Below are 20007 nucleotides of genomic sequence, written 5' to 3' on the forward strand. Positions count from 1 at the left end.
GGTGGTTTTTTATGCAGGATTAAATAAAGTACCAATAAATTAATTAGCATTAATAAATAAGATGATTCTACTCAACAGTGTACAATTGAGATTGAATTTACCTTGATGCTCCCCAGAGGATCTGCAGATCCTTGCCGAAATGCATTCAAGTAACTATCCGCTAATGTTGTTAAATCAGACATAATTTTATCAAGCAGCAGCAAACGGAGAGGGAGGAGATACATGGTTTCTAGAGCTAATATATTCAACAATACAGGTGGAAGAGGTCGCACAAACCAGATCTCAGGATCTTCCTATATGAAAAAGTACAAAACAGTATTTGGGGGGTTTTCCTTAAAATTGACTTTGTTAGTAGAATTGCAGATATAGTCTAACACAGTGGTGTCAACTCACATGGTCGTTACATGACATATCAGGACTTTTTCCCCTTTTCCTAAACTGGGGGTGGAGTTTGACAGCCCTGGTCTAACAGGAAAGAATCATTTCATTAGGAAGGGCTACAAAATATTTCACACATAAATTCTACCTTGCTTTCAGCGACATCTAGCTCAGTACCAAATGAAAGAAAAAACATGTATTAGTATTTAGGGTAAGGTTTAAGTGCATGCTATTTTAGACATAATTTCTATGACAACTTTAAGAAGGTATAAAATAGATAATAGCTAACAAGCAGATCTGATTTCCTTCAACTCACACCATGATGCCATTAGAACCATCTTACCTCTATTGCTTGCTGTTTGTATTCCAAAAAAGAAACGCATTTGTCAGGCAGCCTCAAATATCGCATTAAACACTCTTGTACAGGGCTGATCCTATGGGGAAGGTAGCCACCTGTTTCCACTGAGAACTGTAATACATCAGCAACCTATCAGAGAAAAAGTGAAAGGATCAATTAGCCACTTCTGTAGTTCAGAAAAAGAAACTGATGGCGAACCTAGGAACATGTGCCACAAGTGACAAATGGAGCCATACTGGTGGGCAAGTGAGCTCAGGTCTGGAGCTCATGTGCACACCAGCCACCTGATTTTCGTGTCTTTTGGGCTCTCTGGGAGTCAGGAAATAGCTTGTTTTCAGCCTCCAGAGGAGGTGGGGATAGTCTGTTTTTTGGTCTCTCCAAGATCTAGAGCAAAAATGGCCTTCCCCATCCCTCTGGGAGTTTTTCAGAGGCTGGAAATGTTCTGTTTCCCAACTTGAAGAAGAAGTTGGGAAACGGGCCATTCCTGGCCTCCAAAAGGCCGTTTTCACCCTCCCCACCTTCACCCTTAGAAAGGCGCAGAAGTCTTAGGAGAGCAAAAAACCCAGAACTTTCAGTTCAACCGGAAGTTGGCAAATGGAACATCGCCAGCCTCCGGAGCAGTGAAGGGCTGCTCTTCTTCAGTGCTACTGCTGCACTCTCTGAGACCGGTGCATGGACAGGCATGCCTGATGCAGGCACAAGCATGCGTCGGCATGAGATTCGGCTTCTGTGCATGTGCCACAAGTGAAATCTTGCACCTGCGAGCGTCCTCACGCAAGATTTCACTTGTGGCACATGCACAGAAGCCGAATCTCATGCCGACGCATGAAATCTTGCGTGAGGACGCTCGCAGGTGCAAGATTTTGCCTATTTTTAGCTATTTCTTTGCTTCCGCACATGCACAGAAACCAAACATCGCAGGGAGGCGCATGTGCACCTGTCAGGGACACACAGCTGTGTGCACATCCCTGCAGTGCCGTGTGGTCCCATGCCAGGTGCAGCCCACCACTTCTCCAGTGGACCTCCTGGGTGAGAGGGCATTTTTGCTCTCCCCAGGCTCCTATAAAGGGTCTGGAGCTTGGGGAGAGCAAAAAAAGCAGACCTTCCGGTTCAACTGGAACTTGGCAAATGGGCCATTTTCTGCCTCTGGAGGGCCTCAAAGGGGAGCATTTTTCTCCTCTCCAGGCTCCTAGAAAGGCTCTGAAGCCTGGGAAGAGCAAAAAATGAGCATGCCATAGCGAGGAGGTCACGCTCGCATGCGCGGGGCAACTGCCTGGAATTAAGGGTGTGGACATGCACATGTGCCCCCCCCCCCATCCTTTTGGCCTGTGAACCAAAAAAGGTTCACCATCACTGATATAGGGGATTATTCTTCTGTCATTATCATTTTAATATTAAGCCAACAAATAGCTTTTTGTAGATTTAAGAATATTTTTCAGCAAATTAGTGATATGTTATTAAGAAATAGAAGGGTAATAAAAGGTTGTTAGATGGCTGTAAGTATCTTCTGAGAAACTTAAGTTGTATGGAATGTTTTATGCATTATTAAGGACAGATACAGTACATTTCAGCTGAAACATTATTTTATGGAGTAGCATAACAAGCTTCTTCCCTTCAAATTTGGTTAAATACAAGAGTATTTGACAAGCTACCTGTGTATCAAAGACATTGGAGAGCATAATTCCATATTGGTGAGAAAGACAATCTGAGAGCCAACGACAATCATGGATAACCTAAGAAGTATGAAGAAGAAGTAAGATCATTTTGATCAAAGAATATAATGAAAGTAACAACATATTTTCTGGATTTTTGGAAAACACACTTTCATGTTTCTTTGCTGTATGTTATTGGATATGTGTTTTACATACTGTAGATACTTACTTTCAAAATATTCGGGTCCTCCAGTATCATTTTTAGTCCATTCTTGAACACTTGAGCTCCCAAAACAAAAACATCAAATAAGAAAACCTGATGTTTTGTTGCAATCTATAGTAAATACATACAGAAAAGAACAAAATTATAGATCTGCTGTAATCTAAATATTGATACTACAATATGGTTAGAGTATCAATATACTATATTTTTGATATCTTGATTCTAATCTCATAGTGGCAATATTTTTGTTTATTTCAATTGATGCATCTGATATGGGTTGCTTCTAACTAACACCTTCCATAATACTGTATCTTGATGTTTCAAAACAAATTACAACCCCAAATACCTAGTGCTCTCTATAGAAACTGAGAATTCTATGAAGAACACCAGATATAAAAACAGCAAAATATTAAATATAAAACCGCAAGACTGAGGCATTACACTGAAAGGCTAATATTGTTTTCTTTAAAATTCTTAAACTATTTTTGCTAATAGGAAAATTACCCTATTTTTTTTACATTTGCATTCCAAACTGTAAGGCATATTGTCTATTCTTACTTGTAACCAAGAAAGTTTTCCATGGCGACACAAATTGACTCCCTCTGCTGCTATACTACATACACTTTGATTTTTAATGTGCATCATCTAATAAGGAAACAAAAAATATAGCAGGATATGCAAGACATGTAAAACAACACGAAACTGGGTTTTGTATACAAAGTTAAACTGCGTCATTAAATGTAGGAAGATACAGATCTGAAAAGCACAGTGTTTAACAATTCATCTACATACCAGATCCATCCATACAGGTGGGAGTGCTATAGATTCTAGGCAGATCAGTACATAGATGACATTCATGAAAACTAAGTAGCTGTCAGAAAACATGATAAAAACATGATAAAAAGCCCTTCACTTCAAACATATGGATAGACTTATCATAATTTCAACTGGGAAATTGTGAGCATTCTAGACTAAACCTAATTTAAAAAATGCTACAGAATTTCTGAAAGTCTGGCACTCAGACAAATCATCCATCAATAGGCACACAGAGATAAACAACATCTACATCTCATTCAAGAGAAACAACCAAAAAGAAAACAAGACTAAAGCACCTCACTAGCAATCAACACCCAGATTAGAGATTAACACCAAGATTAACACTAGACCAACAATCAGGAAGTAAACAATGTCCCAATCAAGGAACCACCAAATAAGCCATCAATAAACAACAGCCTAATCAAGAAACCACCTAGATTGCTCCCACCAACCTTGATAAGGCAAGCCATTAGTATATAAAATGAGAGCAAATTTCACTCCTTTCTAGCATCTAGTTGGTATTAAATTGTCTGCAAGAAAACAAACAAGCTCAGAGAGCACACAGGACCTCACATACTATAAGCAATTTTAAAAGGTACCATAAATAGCGCCTGGGCTCATTTTATATCCACTGGGTTTATTCTTAATTTAGCTCCATAAATATGTCAACTTTTTGGAGGTGAGGGGTATGGACAGTGATGGGCTGCTGCCCCCAGGGTGTGTGTGTGTGTGTGTGTGTGTGTGCAGTGGGGGTTGTAAGTTTATGCAATATTTATTGAATACTTAATAGGTTTTTTTTATTGTCCTTCCTTATCTAACATCTTAGTATGATCCTTAATTACTTTAAAAATAGAAAATAATTATATAGTATGTTTTACCCATAAACGCTTTAATCATTTTAATCATTATCTAGAACTGAACTTTTATAGCAATTAAAGAAAATTGAGCGACTTGCCTAATCTGTTATCATACTGAACTTTGGGGGTTCAGTACAAAACCTTAAAATGTTACTGTGCTCCTCAACAAATAATGCTGTCTATTCATTTGTCCTTTTTGTGGCTATTCACATAATGTGTCTTAATCAACTGAAAGAGAATCCAAGCACTTATTTGAAAACTTATCTTGGGAGGTAAGCCACTCCCATCCAGTCACATGACCTTTAAACTACCCCTAGTCACATGACTGTCAAGCCACTCCCACCCGGCCACATGATCATCAAACCACACCACACCATAAGCCATGCCCACAGTGTGGTATTAAACAATTTTGCAGCCCTTCACTGGGTATGGGGTTCTTTGATCCACTGAAGGATTCTTCTGCTGGAAATGAAGAAGTTTCAATATAGGGAAATTCAATACAGTGGTACCTCGACATACGAGTTTAATTCGTTCCAGACCTGAGCTCGTAAGTCGATCAACTCGCATCTCGAACGAATGCCTTTAGACTTTGTTTTTTGTGCCGAGATAACCAGAAGCAAGGATTCTTGCGCCACCTAGTGGAAGCTCAGCTCGTATCCCGAATTTGAGCTCGGGTGTCGAACAGAAATTTTGCTCGCGTCGTGGCTCGTAACTTGGAATAATCACATGTGGAGCAGCTCGTATCTAGAGGTACTACTGTTCAGGAAGATTCTGTGACTCTTTGAAGTAGTTGATCAGTGTTACTGAGTCACACACTCAAAGTCTCACTTATGAAGTCTTCACTCATACCTACAGCAGAAGAGCAATGGCTAGAAGGAGAGCATGCTGATTCTCTCTGCTGCTAGCAAGATGGCAACTCTTTTCCTCCCCCCCCTCATCTCCATCAGATCTTAATTTTAGATATCTGAAGGCACACTTCAGTTTTCTCTTGGTTTGCAACAAGGCAAGTCTACCAAAATATTACTCTTATGAACAAGAAATCAAAATTTCTATCCCAATTCTGAGTAAGTGGATTATTTGAATTTTGGATCCTGATTAGGTGTTCTGGAGAAGGGAGAGAATTGGAATAATTTGGTTATCAAATAATTATTTAGGTTCAAATAATCAAAACCATAAACAACTATGCTTCTTCATTAATTATAACGGAAAACTCTAAATTTGATTTTTTTTTCTTTGTGATTTAAATTTTTTTTTTTCATGTAAACAAATTAGATTTTAAAACATCATAATCCTATTTTCTCCATTTTTTATTTAAGGTTTGTTATCAACATATAAAAGGGCTTCACTATTGCTGCTCTTGAACAAATCCTCTTGAGGTACTCAGGATGATTTACATTTAAGACCCCTGGGATGTAGCAAAACAATAAAAACACCCCTGAGAAGAAGTAATGACTTACAGCAGAACCAAATGTCTTCTGGAATTGATTAATAACAATATATTCTATGTCTTCCCCGCTGTCTTCACCTGTAATAAAAAATTAAAACAATCTCTGAAAGTGTTAAATTTACTTGTAATCACTTTATAATAAAGTACTTTCCAATTATATATTTATTTATTATTTATTTATTATTTGGATTTATATGCCTCCCCTCTCCGAGGATTCAGGGCAGCTTACAACATATCAAGAAATACAATATACAGTATAAGCATCTAAAATCCAATTAATTTAACAACCTAATTTAAAAGCCCTAATAACATTTAAAAATCACACATTTCCATTCAATAGTAAACATATCTACACTCGTCGGCTAGGGGGCTAGGTCTATCAGCCCCAAGTCTGGCGACGCTGATGAATCTTTATACTCTTACAAAAGATGAGGGTAGGGGGCAGTATGAATATCTGGGGGGAATTGATTCCAGAGGCCTGGGGCCTCCACAGAGAAGGCTCTTTCCCTAGGCCCTGCCAAGCAACATTGTCTAGTTGACGGGACCTGGAGAAGGCCGACTCTTTGGGACCTAACCGGTCACTGGGACACATGCGGCAGAAGGCGGTCCTGCAAGTAATCTGGTTCGATGCCACGTAAGGCTTTATAGCTTTGAATTGTGTCCGGAAACCAATCGGCAGCCAATGCAATCCGCGGAGTGTTGGAGAAATATGGGTATGCCTTGGAAGGCCCATAACCACTCGCACGGCTGCATTTTGCACGATTTGAAGTTTCCAAACACTCTTCAAAGGTAGCCCCCATGATGTTTCTTCCTTTACAAGAATATATAAACTAAGATTAATCAATCAAACCAATCAAGATAAAGCTGGTTTAGACAGTAAATGTGCTTTTTCAAAGCAACTCCACATATGATACCTCAACGACCAAATTATTCAATTGGATTTCTGGTAAGCAGTATTTTGCTAGCCACTTAACAAGATAAAGAATCCCTTAAGTTGAACCTCATTCCTAATATTGGTTTGCTTTATTCCACAGCTGAATGTTGTGCCAGCATGTGGCTTAACAGTGTCCACACCCTAATGGTTGACATCCAACTTCACCGAACACTGTGTATCATCTCTGGAATGATGTATTCCACCCCTGTGCATTGGTTACCAGCACTCAGCAATATCATACCTGTTATGTCTTGAGAAGCTGGGGAGTTTTCACTCCAGTTTGACATGGAAGTGGAGCAGGGAAATTCTGATTGTCTCTTTCCCAAAAGGGCTCCCTATTTAAACCCCTGCCAAAAGCAGGTAGGGACTGATGTTTGCTCACTATAACCAATAAAGAACTGAAGTCATACTGTCAGTCTCCTGCCTCTTCAGTATCTGAACTCAACATTGGCTATAAAGGTGCGATACTGATGAGGATTTTTAAACAAAGGCAATCCAGCCCGGCCGGAAGGAAACATCGGACCACAAGATGCCAGATTCAAACTGATCAAAGAAGCAGCAACCAACCAGAGCACCTTGACGTTGTCCTATCAGCCAACAAACTCATTTGATGGAGAAAATGAATTATGGGACAACTAATGGCAAAATTCCGCTGTTTCCTGGGAGCTAATGATTTGATGAATCTTACAGATAACAGGAAGAGGGATATGTTCCTGAGCCATTGGGCCCAAGATTTTTGACAGAGCTTTTAGCATTAATGGAGCTCGAAACTTTAGAAACGTGGACAAGCCTACAGGAGGTACTCAAGGAGAACTACGATCCAGCACCTCCAAAATTCGTAAGCCCGTACGAATTCAGCGAATGCTTGCAGCAGGAACGAGAAAGCATAAATGACTACGTGGCTGAATTGAGAAAAGCATCAATCCGTTGCAAATTTCAGAATCTAGATAAAGCACTACTCTTCCAGCTCTTTCATGGGGTGCGTGATATGGGGTTACAAAAAAGACTCCTAGCAAAGGACGATGAGTTAACCATGAAGGCAGCAGTAGAGGAAGCCAGGGCACCCGAGACATCTAATAAGGCTGCTGAAGTGCTGTGCTGAAGGAGCACTCCAGATTATAGGGGGTGCTGAAGTCTGCGAGATTCAAGAAAAGGATGTTGCTTCTGAATAACCTGAATGTGAAGAAGACGATGAATAGGTATACCAGGTGGGCCATAGAAGGGAGGCGTGGAAACCAGGGCCAGTATCTTTTTTTAGTTTTGGGGGGGCAATACCTCCAAACAAATTGCCAGTTCTGTGACACCATTTGCTGCAGATATAGGAAAGTTGGACACATAATGAGAGTTTGCAAGGCATTGTGTTTCCCGTTCACAGGTTCTGGGTGAAACTATTACCAGACTGAGCCGAGGACAGATGCAAGAAGCCCAAACAGAAGCCAGAGCCACATATGGCACACAGAGCCATATTGAAGGACACACGAAGCATTGACCTATGTCAGCTCCAGCGTGCATGTGCACTCTGGTTAGCTGATTTTCAGCCTCCTTTTCAGCCATTTTCACTCTCTCCAGGCTTTAGGGAAGCCTCCTGAAGCCAGAGGATGGCAAAAATGGGGCCAACCGGAAGTTCATTTCTGAATTTCTGGTTGGCCCGTTGGGCCTTTTCACATTCCCCAGACTTCAGGGAAGCTTGAGAATGGCGAAAAATGGGCCAATGGGTCAACCAGAAGTTCATTTCCGAACTTCCACTTTGCTTGCTTGGCCGTTTAGGAATCCATTGTGAGTTCTGTGCGCATGCGCAGGGGGCAGCGGGGGAGATATATGGGGGTTGTGCACATGCACAGGAGTTGTGCGCATGAGTAGGAGGAGGGCTAGCACACATATACATACCCTTTGGTACATGAATCAAAATCATTGTCTTAGAAGTTTGGATGTAATTATGTAGATTGTGTATGTATCTTTACTTCTCTTTTGTCATGTTCTCATCACATGATAAATGGTTCCTAATATAGAATTTTTATACACAAAGATTCCATTTGACTCTATTATTCAATCCATACATCTATGAATGGTTTTAATAAATATATTTTTTATTTGAGGTATTATATTTCTTTCTTTAGTTAAAAATTGAGTTAGCTGCTTATAAATGACATTAAATATATCTTTGTTTTTCCCATGTTTTTAAAAACTACTATTTTAGATTCCAATCCTATACTTAATAGTATACAGGTGAAACTCAAAAAATTAAAATGCAAAAGTTCATTTATTTTAGTAATGCAAATTAAAAAATAAAACTAATTTGACCAACTCATTACATGCAAAACAAGATAATTCAAGTTGTGATTTGTCATAATTGTAATCACTATGAGGTACAGCTCATGAAAACCCCAAATCCACAATCTCAGAAAATTAGAATATTACATGCAATCAATAAAACAAGAATTGTACATAAAACAATATTGGACCTCTGAAAATATAAGCATGCATATGGACTCAGTACGTGGTTTGGGCCCCTTTTGCAGCAATTACAGCCTCAATGCAGTGCGGCATGGATGCTATCAGCCTGTGGCACTGCTCAGGTGTTATGAAAGATCAGGATGCTTCAATAGCGGCCTTCAGCTCTTTTGTATTGTTTGGTCTTATGTCTCTCATCTTTCTCTTGGCAATGCCCCATAGATTCTCTATGGAGTTCAGGTCAGGCGAGTTTGCTGGCCAATCAAGCACAGTAATCCCATGGTCATTACTTTTGGTGCTTTTGGCAGTCTGGGCAGATGCCAAGTCCTTGCTGGAAAATGAAGTCAGCATCCCCATAAAGCATGTCTGCAGAAGGAAGCATGAAGTGCTCCAAAATCTCCTGATAGATGGCTGCGTTGATCCTGGACTTAATGAAGCACAGTGGACCAACACCAGCATATGACATGATTCTTCAACTCAACACAGACTGGAAACTTCACACTGGATTTCAAGCATCTTGCACTGTGTTCCTCTCCATTCTTCTTCCATACTCTGGGTCTTTGGTTTCCAAATGAGATGCAAAAGTTGCTCTCATCAGAAAAGAGGACTTTGGACCACTGAGCAACAGACCAGGTCTGTTCTTCTTTAGCCCAGGTAAGACGCTTATGACGTTGTTTGTTGTACAGGAGCGTCTTGATAAGAAGAATACGACATTTGAAGCCCATGTTCAGGATCCGTCTGTGTGTGGTGGCTCTTGATGCACTGACTCCAGTCTCAGCCCACTCCTTGTGAAAGTCCCACTCCTTGTGAATGGCCTTTTCCTGACAATCCTCTCCAGGCTGCCTTCATCCCTGCTGCTTGTGCACCTTTTTCTTCCATAATTTTCCCTTCCACATAACATTCTATTAATGTGCTTCAATACAGCACTTTGGGAATATCTAACTTCATTTTCAATTACCTTTTGAGGCTTTCCCTCCTTATAGAGGGTGTCAATGATGGTTTTCTGCACAACTGTCAGGTCAGTAGTCTTTCTCATGATTGTGATTCCTACTGAACCAGACTGACAGACGTTTAAAGGCTCAGGAACACTTTGCAGGTGTTATGCCTTAATTAACTGATTTAGAGTGGGACACTTTGAGCCTGGCATCTTGCAACTTTTCACAATATTCTAATTTTCTGAGATTATGGATTTGGGGTTTTCATGAGCTGTAGCCCATGATAATAATAATTATGACAAATCACAGCTTGAACTATCTTGCTTTGCCTATAAGAATTCTCTATCATATATTAGTTTCACCTTTTAAGTTGCATTACTGAAATAAATGAACTTTTGCACGATATTTTAATTTTTTGAGTTTCACCTGTATAATAGAAGCCATGGTAGTTGAAAATAGATGTCTTCTTTTGCTTAGATGGATATATTTTATACTAATATGAAATTAATATTTGAGATATGTACTTATACATTCAATTTATTTATTACTTAGGGAGGTTTAAATAAATATAAGATTTTAACCTGGGGACCGACTGGAAAAAAGAAAGAGGGAGCCAAATGGTTTTAGACTTATAGCTACCCATTGCTAGCTTTCTTTTTAATATCAACTTTTCTAATATTTGTAATACAATTAGCTAATCAAAGAGCTGTGTCCTTGAATTACCAACCATTAGATCTTAAGTAATGTTTGGAATAAAACCTAACAATACCTTTTTTTCAAGATCAGCCAGGGTTCTATATATAAATTAATTACATATAAAGTATTTTAGATTCATTAGAATCAGTGGGGAATTCCCCCAGATTCGGACCAGTTCTTTAGAACCAGTATCAGGAATTTTACCCCGCTTACCAAACCGGGAGCAGTGGCCAACTGGCCACACCCCTGAACTGGTTCTCGAGACATTTTAGTCCATGTAAAACTTAATATAACTGTTTCTTCCTGACAAATATGAGGAAAACCTAATTTTTGTTATTTAGAGGTTTGCCACCAAATTTCAGTAATATGAGATCTTGGGTTTCTAGAGGTTTCTAAACAGTGTCGGCAATCTCAATGAACCACGATAAAGCCAAATTGACAAAACAAAAGTCATATCCTCAGATAAATGCTGCCATTACATGTTGGTACCGCTACATTTGCGTGTCATTGTCATCACCCACGTTTTATCATTTGCCTCTCCTTTTTTGGATGTTCATGCATTGTGCAAGACATAATGATTTACAAATTAAATACTGTACTGAAGTGAATTTTTGATAATTACCAAGAAATTTAAACTTAACATTACCCAAACAGAGTTGCTGGCTCACTGGGGAAACAACATTAGCTCTATGGGTGCTTTGATCCCGCAGTGATCCTTGGTCAATTTCAGACAACTTAGTAAGTGGAATTTCCCTGCAGAAGATATTATTTGAATTTTGTTTAATAAAAGTAAAATTGCTGTCAGGATGCCAATTTACACTTTAGCCTACCCAAACAAAATTGTTTTACATACAGTAATGAGGTTTTTTTTATTGTCAAATATGCTTTTGGTAGCAGATGTTAACTGTTCTTTAAATCTTGCTTTATCAGCTAATTAATTACTCAAATGTCATTCAAAAGAAAAAAAAGACTTTAACTTTAGCTGAATGCATTACCAAAGCCAAATTCAATCAGAAAGATTATGGTAAGAAACAACTCCAATGCATCAAATAAGGAAGCACCTGAGGCATGGCTAGCCAGTAATGGAGCAGAAAAGGATAAGGAATTCAACCTTAGCACGTGTATAGACTGTCCCAAAGACAAAGGAATGTAAAATAAATAGCCTATAATTTTCCTATATCTTACAAAATTTTGAAAAATGAATATTTTGGAAGTAAATGACAGTTTCAATGCAGCCATCAGTTGAAAGTTGCCTACAATACCAAGCGTTCACACTCAGCCCTTCCTTCTCGGAGCAGCACTGCTCCTAAGGTTAAATTAGCTCCCATCTTATTGAGTGTATGTGTGTGTGTGTGTGTGGGGGGGGGTTAGAAAGCTACCATATTTGTTCTGCTATTTCATGAAGTCCTAGTTGTGATAAGGGGGACTCTTGTACTATCTATCAGTTTTAATCGGTGACCAGAACAAAGAGATTAAAAATAGCTAAAAAGAAAAAGCAATAATATATAGACTTGTTGCCTCATTTTCATGACAGTAAGTCAAAATTTAGCTACCATAGTTTCATATCTGTAGGAATTGGTTTACAGAATAATTACCCATCTTTCCTCTGTTGACCTGCCTGGGCACTGAAGGTTAAGATATAATTATCCCAAATATTCCTATAGAAGGTGCAAAATAGGAGTTCACAATGAACCGCTTTTAATTTCCAGAGATCAGCATGGATGGGTTAGCTTCATTATAGTAGTCCTTGACTTACAGCCAGAGTTGGGATCAGAATTTGCCTTGCTAAGCAAGGCAGTTGCTAAGTGAGCCTCACCTGAATATGCAACATTTTTTTGGCCACTGTTGTTAAGTAAATCACTGCAGTTGTTAAGGGAGTCATGCAGTCATTAAAAAAATCTTGTCTTGCCAGAATTTGCATGTTGGAAGCTGGCTGGGAAAGTCACAAATGGCGATCACATGACCCTGGGAGGTTGCAACTGTTGCAAATATGTGCCAACTGCCCAAATTTTGATGTGACCTTTGGGATGCTGCGAAAGTCATAAAAAGATGAGCAGTCATGCATCACTTTTTTCAGTGCCATTGTAACGTCAAGCGGTCACTCAATGAATGACGAGGATTACCTATGGTGAGGTTTTATAGTATTATCCTGAAATGTGAAGACCTTTCTTTATTGGCTTGATTTCTGTTGTTCCTCCTTGGTGGGAGCTTCCAGTAAATTAGCTTCCAGCACTGACAGGATGAGACTCTAATATGTAAGAAAGGAGCAAATGCTACTCTTCTCTAGCACTAATGATGTTACTGAACTGGGTAATAAAATGTCTGCAAGAAAACAACAAAGCTGAAAGAGCACCACTGTAAGATAGGTGTCTTCATCCAATGTTTGTGGATTCAATCATGATTAAGTAAAATTTGGCTTAGCACAATGTCTGAATCTAGGTAGAGTCCCTACTTTAGCTAATTACTATAATTTATTATAACAAATTTCTGACAAGGATATGGAAGAGATGAGGTTTAAATAGAATGCTAAGAAATTGTCTCTTAGCCAGTAATTTACCTAATTTTGGGGTGAGGATCTTGAAAGCTCAACAATATGCAGTCACCCTTATCTGATTGATATTAAAGTAAAGCAGGTTCATGACATATTCAGAGTATGGTGGTATATAACAGCATTTCTTTGGCTGGAAATAATTGTATGGAACCTGAACACTAAAATGGAGAAGGCAATAGATATGCATACTATATATACTGTACTATGTATATACATTATTAAATAATACTAGGCAGCCTTAATTTTTTTTTGTTAATAGTCCACTTAGGTTTGATAGATGGCTAGTATATAAATAAGATTTTCCACTATGAATAAATCATTTTTTTCTAATAGTCAGGATCTCAGTCATTTCTCACAACAAAAACCTCATGTGTACCTGGGTCCAGTAGGAGTGAAATTTCTTTCTGCAGCAAGTTGTTCCAGGTCATCGAGCAATTCCACTGAAACATGGATAAACAGTTCCTATTAAGGATTTAAAGTTCAACCAGGAACTATACTTAATAACCAGGTGGGATAAGTTAAAAGTGAATACCGACATAGCAATAAGTAAACCTGCCAGGATTAGGGCATGATAGAAAATCAAGTAGCAACAAGCTATGAAATGTGAATGTTACATACCACAACAGGATTATATAATTTTTACATGCAAACTTTATGCAAATAGAATATAGGCTGCAATGGTTTATTCTAAATTAACTCTCCTAAAACCATTTTGGCTTTGTTGTCAAAGCAGCTCATATTACACCATTCACCTATTTGCAAATAGCAGCTTGTTAGCAAGTTCAGGTGGTTTACCTTGGAACTTTTCAATGTTTTGAGATAGGATAGAATAGGATAGGATAGGATAGAATAGAACAGAATTCTTTATTGGCCAAGTGTGATTGGACACACAAGAAATTTGCTCTCAGTGTTCATAAAGGAAAAATACCTTTGTCAGGAATCATGATGTACAACATTTAATTATTGTCGTAGGGTTCAATTAAGCAATCAGGAAGCAATCAATATTAATATAAATTACATACAGGCATAAGTAGAAATAGCAGAGGGGGGAGAACAAGCAGATGTGGTTCAGAAAAACTACATGCAGGTAATTTACAATTTTCAGAGCAATTTTATGCAGGTGATATATTCAAATAATATTTTTCCAAATAAACTAGTTCTTACTTTATTAGCACAGATAGGATTAAAATGTGAAGAAAATGATTTCCAATAACTCAGGACACTTCTCACTACTACTGTTATGATCCATAATTAGAACATGGAACACAGAATACCAGGGTTGGAAGGGACCTTGGAGGTATTCTAATCCAACCCCTTGCTCAACCAAGCAACCATTCCACAGAAATGGCTGTCCAGTCTCTTCTTGAAATCCTACCGCCTGGCCTGAACAAGAAACAAAAGTCGCTCTCCCACCTCCAGCTGCTGCAGTACAAGAGCGAAGCTCTTTTCACTCCTATGCCAACTAAAAAGAAAAGACACCCCCTTCTTCACCAGCTGAGTCCTGGTGCTTTGCACGTTTGATCTAGGCTACAAAAGAGGGAAATCTAAAACCAGGATTTCCTTTTCAGGATCAGAAACCAGAAGACGAAATTAAAAATGAGACAAGAGTTCCATGTCATGTGAGAAACAGAAGATCTTAAGCAAAAGAAAAGAGTTTTACAGCAGTTTAAGAAACTATACAGGTAGTCCTTGACTTACAACAGTTCATTTAGTGACTGTTTAAAGTTACAACAGCACTGTTTAAAGTTACGATGATCGTAAATATGTTTTTCATGCAACATTCCCCATGGCCACCTGGTCAAAATTCAGATGCTTGGCAAGTGACTCAGTAGCAAGAAAAGTTATAAAATGGGGCGAAACTCACCTAACAATTCTTTTGCTTAGCAACATAATTTTGGGTTCAGTTACGAATACAAGTTGAGGACTATCTGTAATGCAGTTAATTGTGAAAAGAACACATGAAGGGCATATGCAAATGCCCTTAGCAATACACTGTATTACACCTAATTGCTTTGTGTCACAGGTTAGCTTTCAAAGCCTGTTCATCTGTAAATGTTTTTTTAAAGGAAATGAAGATTAACTGGTTTTCAGGAAACTTAGAAATAATGTGTGTAAAATATTGGAATTTACCCAACAGCCTTTACTTACTTAATATGAGGTCTTACAAAGTATTTTGTGAAAACTGAATGATTATGTTTATCGATTCCAGTCAGGGTTGGGCTCTAAACTTACCTCGCTGTCATTTTGCTTCCTCCCACACTGCATGAGTGCATGTGCATTGCATGCCACATGCCTGCCTGTGCACTGTGTGTTGCATACCCGCCCGTGCATTGTGTGCCTGCGCAGTGCTGAAAACTCAAGATACCGGTGCCTCTGGCACCGCCGAGAGAACCAGTTCAAGGGTGTGGCTAGTTGGGCACTGCTCCCGGTTTGGTGAGTGGGGTAAAATTCCTGCTACTGGTTCTAAGGAACTGGTCCGAATCTGGGGGAACCCCCACTGATTCTAATGAATCCAAAATACTTTATATGTAATTAATTTATAAATAGAACCCAGGTCAATAAAATCAAAGCAATAGAAATGCAAATTTCTTGATAGTTTTACAGTAATTTATCTCATTGTTGTTTTCTAGATAAAATGAAAGCTCTAATGAAAATATATTCAAAACTTATTTCACACTTCAGTATCAAAGAATAGATGGTAAATATCATTGTCAGCTGGAAATTTGAGATAAAAAGGCACTCCTAATTGATATGAGGTTCTGAAAATATCAGTTAACATTATATCAAATATCAAATATTTTCTGAATGTAATTGGAAAATATTCTCACCGTTAATAATTTCATGGCCAAAGAACCTCTTTATTCCAGGCACATTTCTGCCATTTTCCAAATTCTTAACTGAAAGAAACAAACAGAATAAGCATCATTCTGTTTATATAAAGAAAAAGTTCGGTTTAATACTAAAATTTAGAACCAATTCTAAATTCTAAATGGGTTATAATAAACCAATTCTAAGAATAAAATATCTTTGAATACGGTAGTATAATATAGTATTCAGATGTGAGAATTCTCAGAAATAGTTATTTCCTCTATAAATAGTTATATATCATTATAATTTATTCAAAAATAGTTAAGTTCCCTTCCATGAACCTCTGTTCTTTAATTAATTATACACTAACATTGCTTTTGATAAAGCTGTCTCCTTTACTAGCAATCTTTTACGCACCAAACTGAAAATATTATACATATTGTAACAAATAAATTATAAAAAATACATTTGTAAGGGTTTGGAATCAATATGTAGAAAAGGATAATTACAGTTATTAAGAGGCTAGAATAGTTACAAGGTATTTTTGATGTTAGAGCAAAGACTTGTATGGATGAGACAGAGGTGTTTCTTTCTCAACTGATGAAATGGAGGGTCATCCACCGAAATAAAATATGATGAGATTCTAGATCAGGGATGTCAAACCTGCGGCCTGCAGTCCAGATGCATCATGTAGTGGCCACGACCACGCGGGTGGAAAAGTTGCAATATGTCACGTGACGCCTCCATGACATTGCGAATTTGACATCCCTGTTCTAGATCAATAGGTAGTAGTGCATCTTCACGTAAAGCATGGATAATCCATACAATTCACTGCATCAGATATATCAATCACCAATTTAAACTGCTTTTAAAGGAGGGTTTGATAATTCAAGTAGAATAGAGGCCCATCCTAAGTACCATTCTGTAAATATCAGCAACAATGATAAAAAGCTGTTACCATCTGTTCTGCTTGAAATATTCCCAAAGTGATCCAACTGGTTACTTTATAATATTAGTAGGTACTTTGGCTTGATTGTGCAGCAGGGATGAAATTCAGCCGCTTCTATCCGGCTCATGTGATTGCACAAAGCCCTGCCCACCTGCATGGATGTCATGATGTCCTTTCAGGCTGTGCGAATGCGCGGAAGGTGCACATACATTTGTAAACTGGTAGGGAAGGGAAATGAATTTCACCCGTTTTGCAGAGTGAGTATATGCAGTGAAGGGCGACCAAAATTTTTACTACCACACTGTGGGCGTGGCTTATGCAGGACGCCCTGTATTTTCTGTCAACATCTTTCAGTGGAAATTGGGTGCTCTGGGGTGGAGCTCCATTTTTGCTACCCCATTGCATTCCCCCCCCCCATACGGGCAGTAGCACCACCCCTGGGGTATATATGGGTCAGCATTTACCTATTTTATTAAAATTATTGTAGTGAACAATAGACTCTGCCCCGAGTCGACGGAGAGGGGTGGCATACAAATCTAATAAATAAATAAATAAAATAAATAAATAAATTTTCTCTCTTAATATTTCAAAGTTCTAAACAGCGCTTGCAGGTCTCCGTGGAATTTAAAATATTGATAGATTAATCCAGAAATACTTGGAGAAAACTGCAGAAGTATTGTATAACACTTGACCTGAATGCTGGTTGGTTGTATTTACCCTTGCTGTCATAGAATCAGTGGAATTTAATGTGCTTGAAGCTTCAGAAGAGCAGGCTGCAGTTTGCACACCAAATAAATCAGAAAGTATTCTCACTTATATGCATCAAATTAAATTATCTGAAGGACCACCTTCCTCCATATAAATAGTCTTCATTTGTTAGGGTTTACATTAAAAGAAATTATCTTTGCCTCTGGGATGTGAGATGACTTCTAATAAAAAAGTTCTCAGCCCTAAAACTATAAAACATCTAGCTAAATTTTATTTTGAAGCATATTTAATCATTGTTTTTGTGGTGAGAAAACCCCAGTCTGTTGTTTCAAGCTTACTATTTATTTATATATTACTCTTCCTTAGAAGCCTCAAAATGGTTAAGCATAAAATAATTGTAAATAAAGCCAAAAAGCTAAAAAGGCAGAAAACATAGAAAAATTAAAACAAGGTAAATATTTAAAAAACATCTAAAATATACTGTATTGAACATAATTATAGAAGTTTCTTTTAATCTGAAGAATTGAGACTTGTTAGTTTTTGTATGTTTATTTTATGCATGTTTTAAAAGACATAGGGTATTTACTATTATTAATGAATGTTCAGCTATAAAAGTATACATTAAAAATTGCTTGAACTCACTAACATTTTCATTGTTAAAGCAATACATTCTTATCAAAAAGATTAAGTTTTTATACTACTCTTTTTTCAGGAACCTAAATCCTGTCATTAAAAAAAAAGCTTAAGGTGGCACATAAAGTGCAGCTGGAGGAGCTTTTTATATACATATTGTATGTAATGAGTCATTCCTACCAAGGCATGAAGTTAGTACTTTGGAATTTATCAATAGATCGCCATTATTGAGTAATTTAGATCAGTGTTTTTCAACCAGTGTGCCGCGAGACATGGTCAGATGTGCCGCGAAGCTCAGAGAGAAGGAAAGCAAGAGAGAGAGAAAGCAAGAAAGAGAGAGAGAGAGAGAGAAAGAGAACAAGAGAGAGAGAAAGAAAGCAAGAGAGAGAGAGAACAAGAGAAAGAAAGAGAGAGAGAAGGAGAGGGAGGGAAGGAGAGAGAGAGAAAGACATAGAGGGAGGGAGGGAGAGAGAGAGAGAGCAAAAAAGAGGAAGGAAGAGAAAGAAAGGAAGGAAGGGAGAGAAAGGGAGGGAGAAAAAAATAGAGTGAAGGGGAGGAAGAGAGAGAGAATTTTTTTTGTCCAAACTTTTTTTAGCCGCCCCCCTTCCCCCCCCCCCCCGCTCAATGTGCCCCAGGGTTTTGTAAATGTAAAAAATGTGGCGCGGCTCAAAAAAGGTTGAAAATCACTGATTTAGATGGCACAGCCTCTTTCTGTTATTTAAAATCGGAATGTATTTTGTTTCTTAGGTTCTGTTGAAATTTAGTCTTACATGTACATAATAATGACTTATTTACTTACTCCCACACAAGATAAATATTGACTAAGGATTAATATTTAAAGTACAGAAAGAAATCTCAAGCCATTTGCACTCCAATGCATCACTAATAAATTTGTCATAAAAGTATAACTTGAAAATAACTATTATGAACATTTTAAACAATGAAATGAATTCTATTATGAAGTGTTAATGAGCATTAAGTAAGGAGTTATTTGGAATGTAATCAGGCTGATAACACTCAAATTCAGGGAGAAAATTTCAATGGATCCAGATGGGAAACTATTGCTAAAGTGTTAGCATTGAGGGAGATAAATTACAATGATGGAATATTGCTAATATAAAGAAATACATTTGATGGATGAATTAGTGACAATACTAGGAGACAGTAATAACCATTTCGCACTGAGAAGTCTCTAGAAATTGATGAAATGTAGTTTGATTGATCCTGGATGGTTTCTGCTACAAAAAAATTAACAAAGCTAAGTTTTCAAGTTGGTGGTGTTTTAAGATTGTCTAATATTTTAAGTCCAACTTCCCTGTTAGGAAAAATAAGCTTGATTATAATTTATCCAATTATTTTGCTGATCATCCTATATCAAATGTTCATAAAAATTACAGCAAACAAATTATTAGGAAAAGAGAGGAATGTTGCTTTGCTACTATGTCTGCCAAGAACTTACACCACAAGTATAAGAGCTTGGAGTATACTGGAGTTATTCATTTCCTTCTCAAATTTCAGGTCTCTCTAGATTGAAGCTGCAATTCAGTCCAGCATTTTTGACTTTCACAGCCAGTCCAGATTTGAACTTTTAAACAAGTTGTAGAGAAAAAT

General features: G+C 37.9%; 1 protein-coding gene across 8 annotated transcripts in view; it reads right to left on the reverse strand.

Moving 5' to 3' along the window:
- Positions 1-20007, reverse strand: part of EXD1 (exonuclease 3'-5' domain containing 1) — a 33710-nt gene that overhangs the window by 2744 nt on the left and 10959 nt on the right. For 2 of the 8 annotated variants that reach the window (XM_070757116.1, XM_070757107.1), the window contains exons 4-13: positions 16127-16195; positions 13675-13738; positions 11394-11500; positions 5742-5809; positions 3170-3256; positions 2618-2722; positions 2389-2469; positions 722-865; positions 394-465; positions 102-293 (exon numbers count right to left, since the gene is read on the reverse strand). In XM_070757116.1, the coding sequence (XP_070613217.1) occupies positions 102-293; positions 394-465; positions 722-865; positions 2389-2469; positions 2618-2722; positions 3170-3256; positions 5742-5809; positions 11394-11500; positions 13675-13738; positions 16127-16195 (989 nt within the window). Of the gene's footprint in view, positions 1-101; positions 294-393; positions 466-721; positions 866-2388; positions 2470-2617; positions 2723-3169; positions 3257-5741; positions 5810-11369; positions 11501-13674; positions 13761-16126; positions 16196-20007 lie in introns of all 8 variants that reach the window. The other 6 variants (XM_070757098.1, XM_070757089.1, XM_070757153.1 and 3 more) reach the window with 5 other exon arrangements.

The sequence above is a fragment of the Erythrolamprus reginae genome, chromosome 1 (genome assembly GCF_031021105.1).
Source record: "Erythrolamprus reginae isolate rEryReg1 chromosome 1, rEryReg1.hap1, whole genome shotgun sequence".
NCBI classification, from domain to species: Eukaryota; Metazoa; Chordata; class Lepidosauria; order Squamata; family Dipsadidae; genus Erythrolamprus; species Erythrolamprus reginae.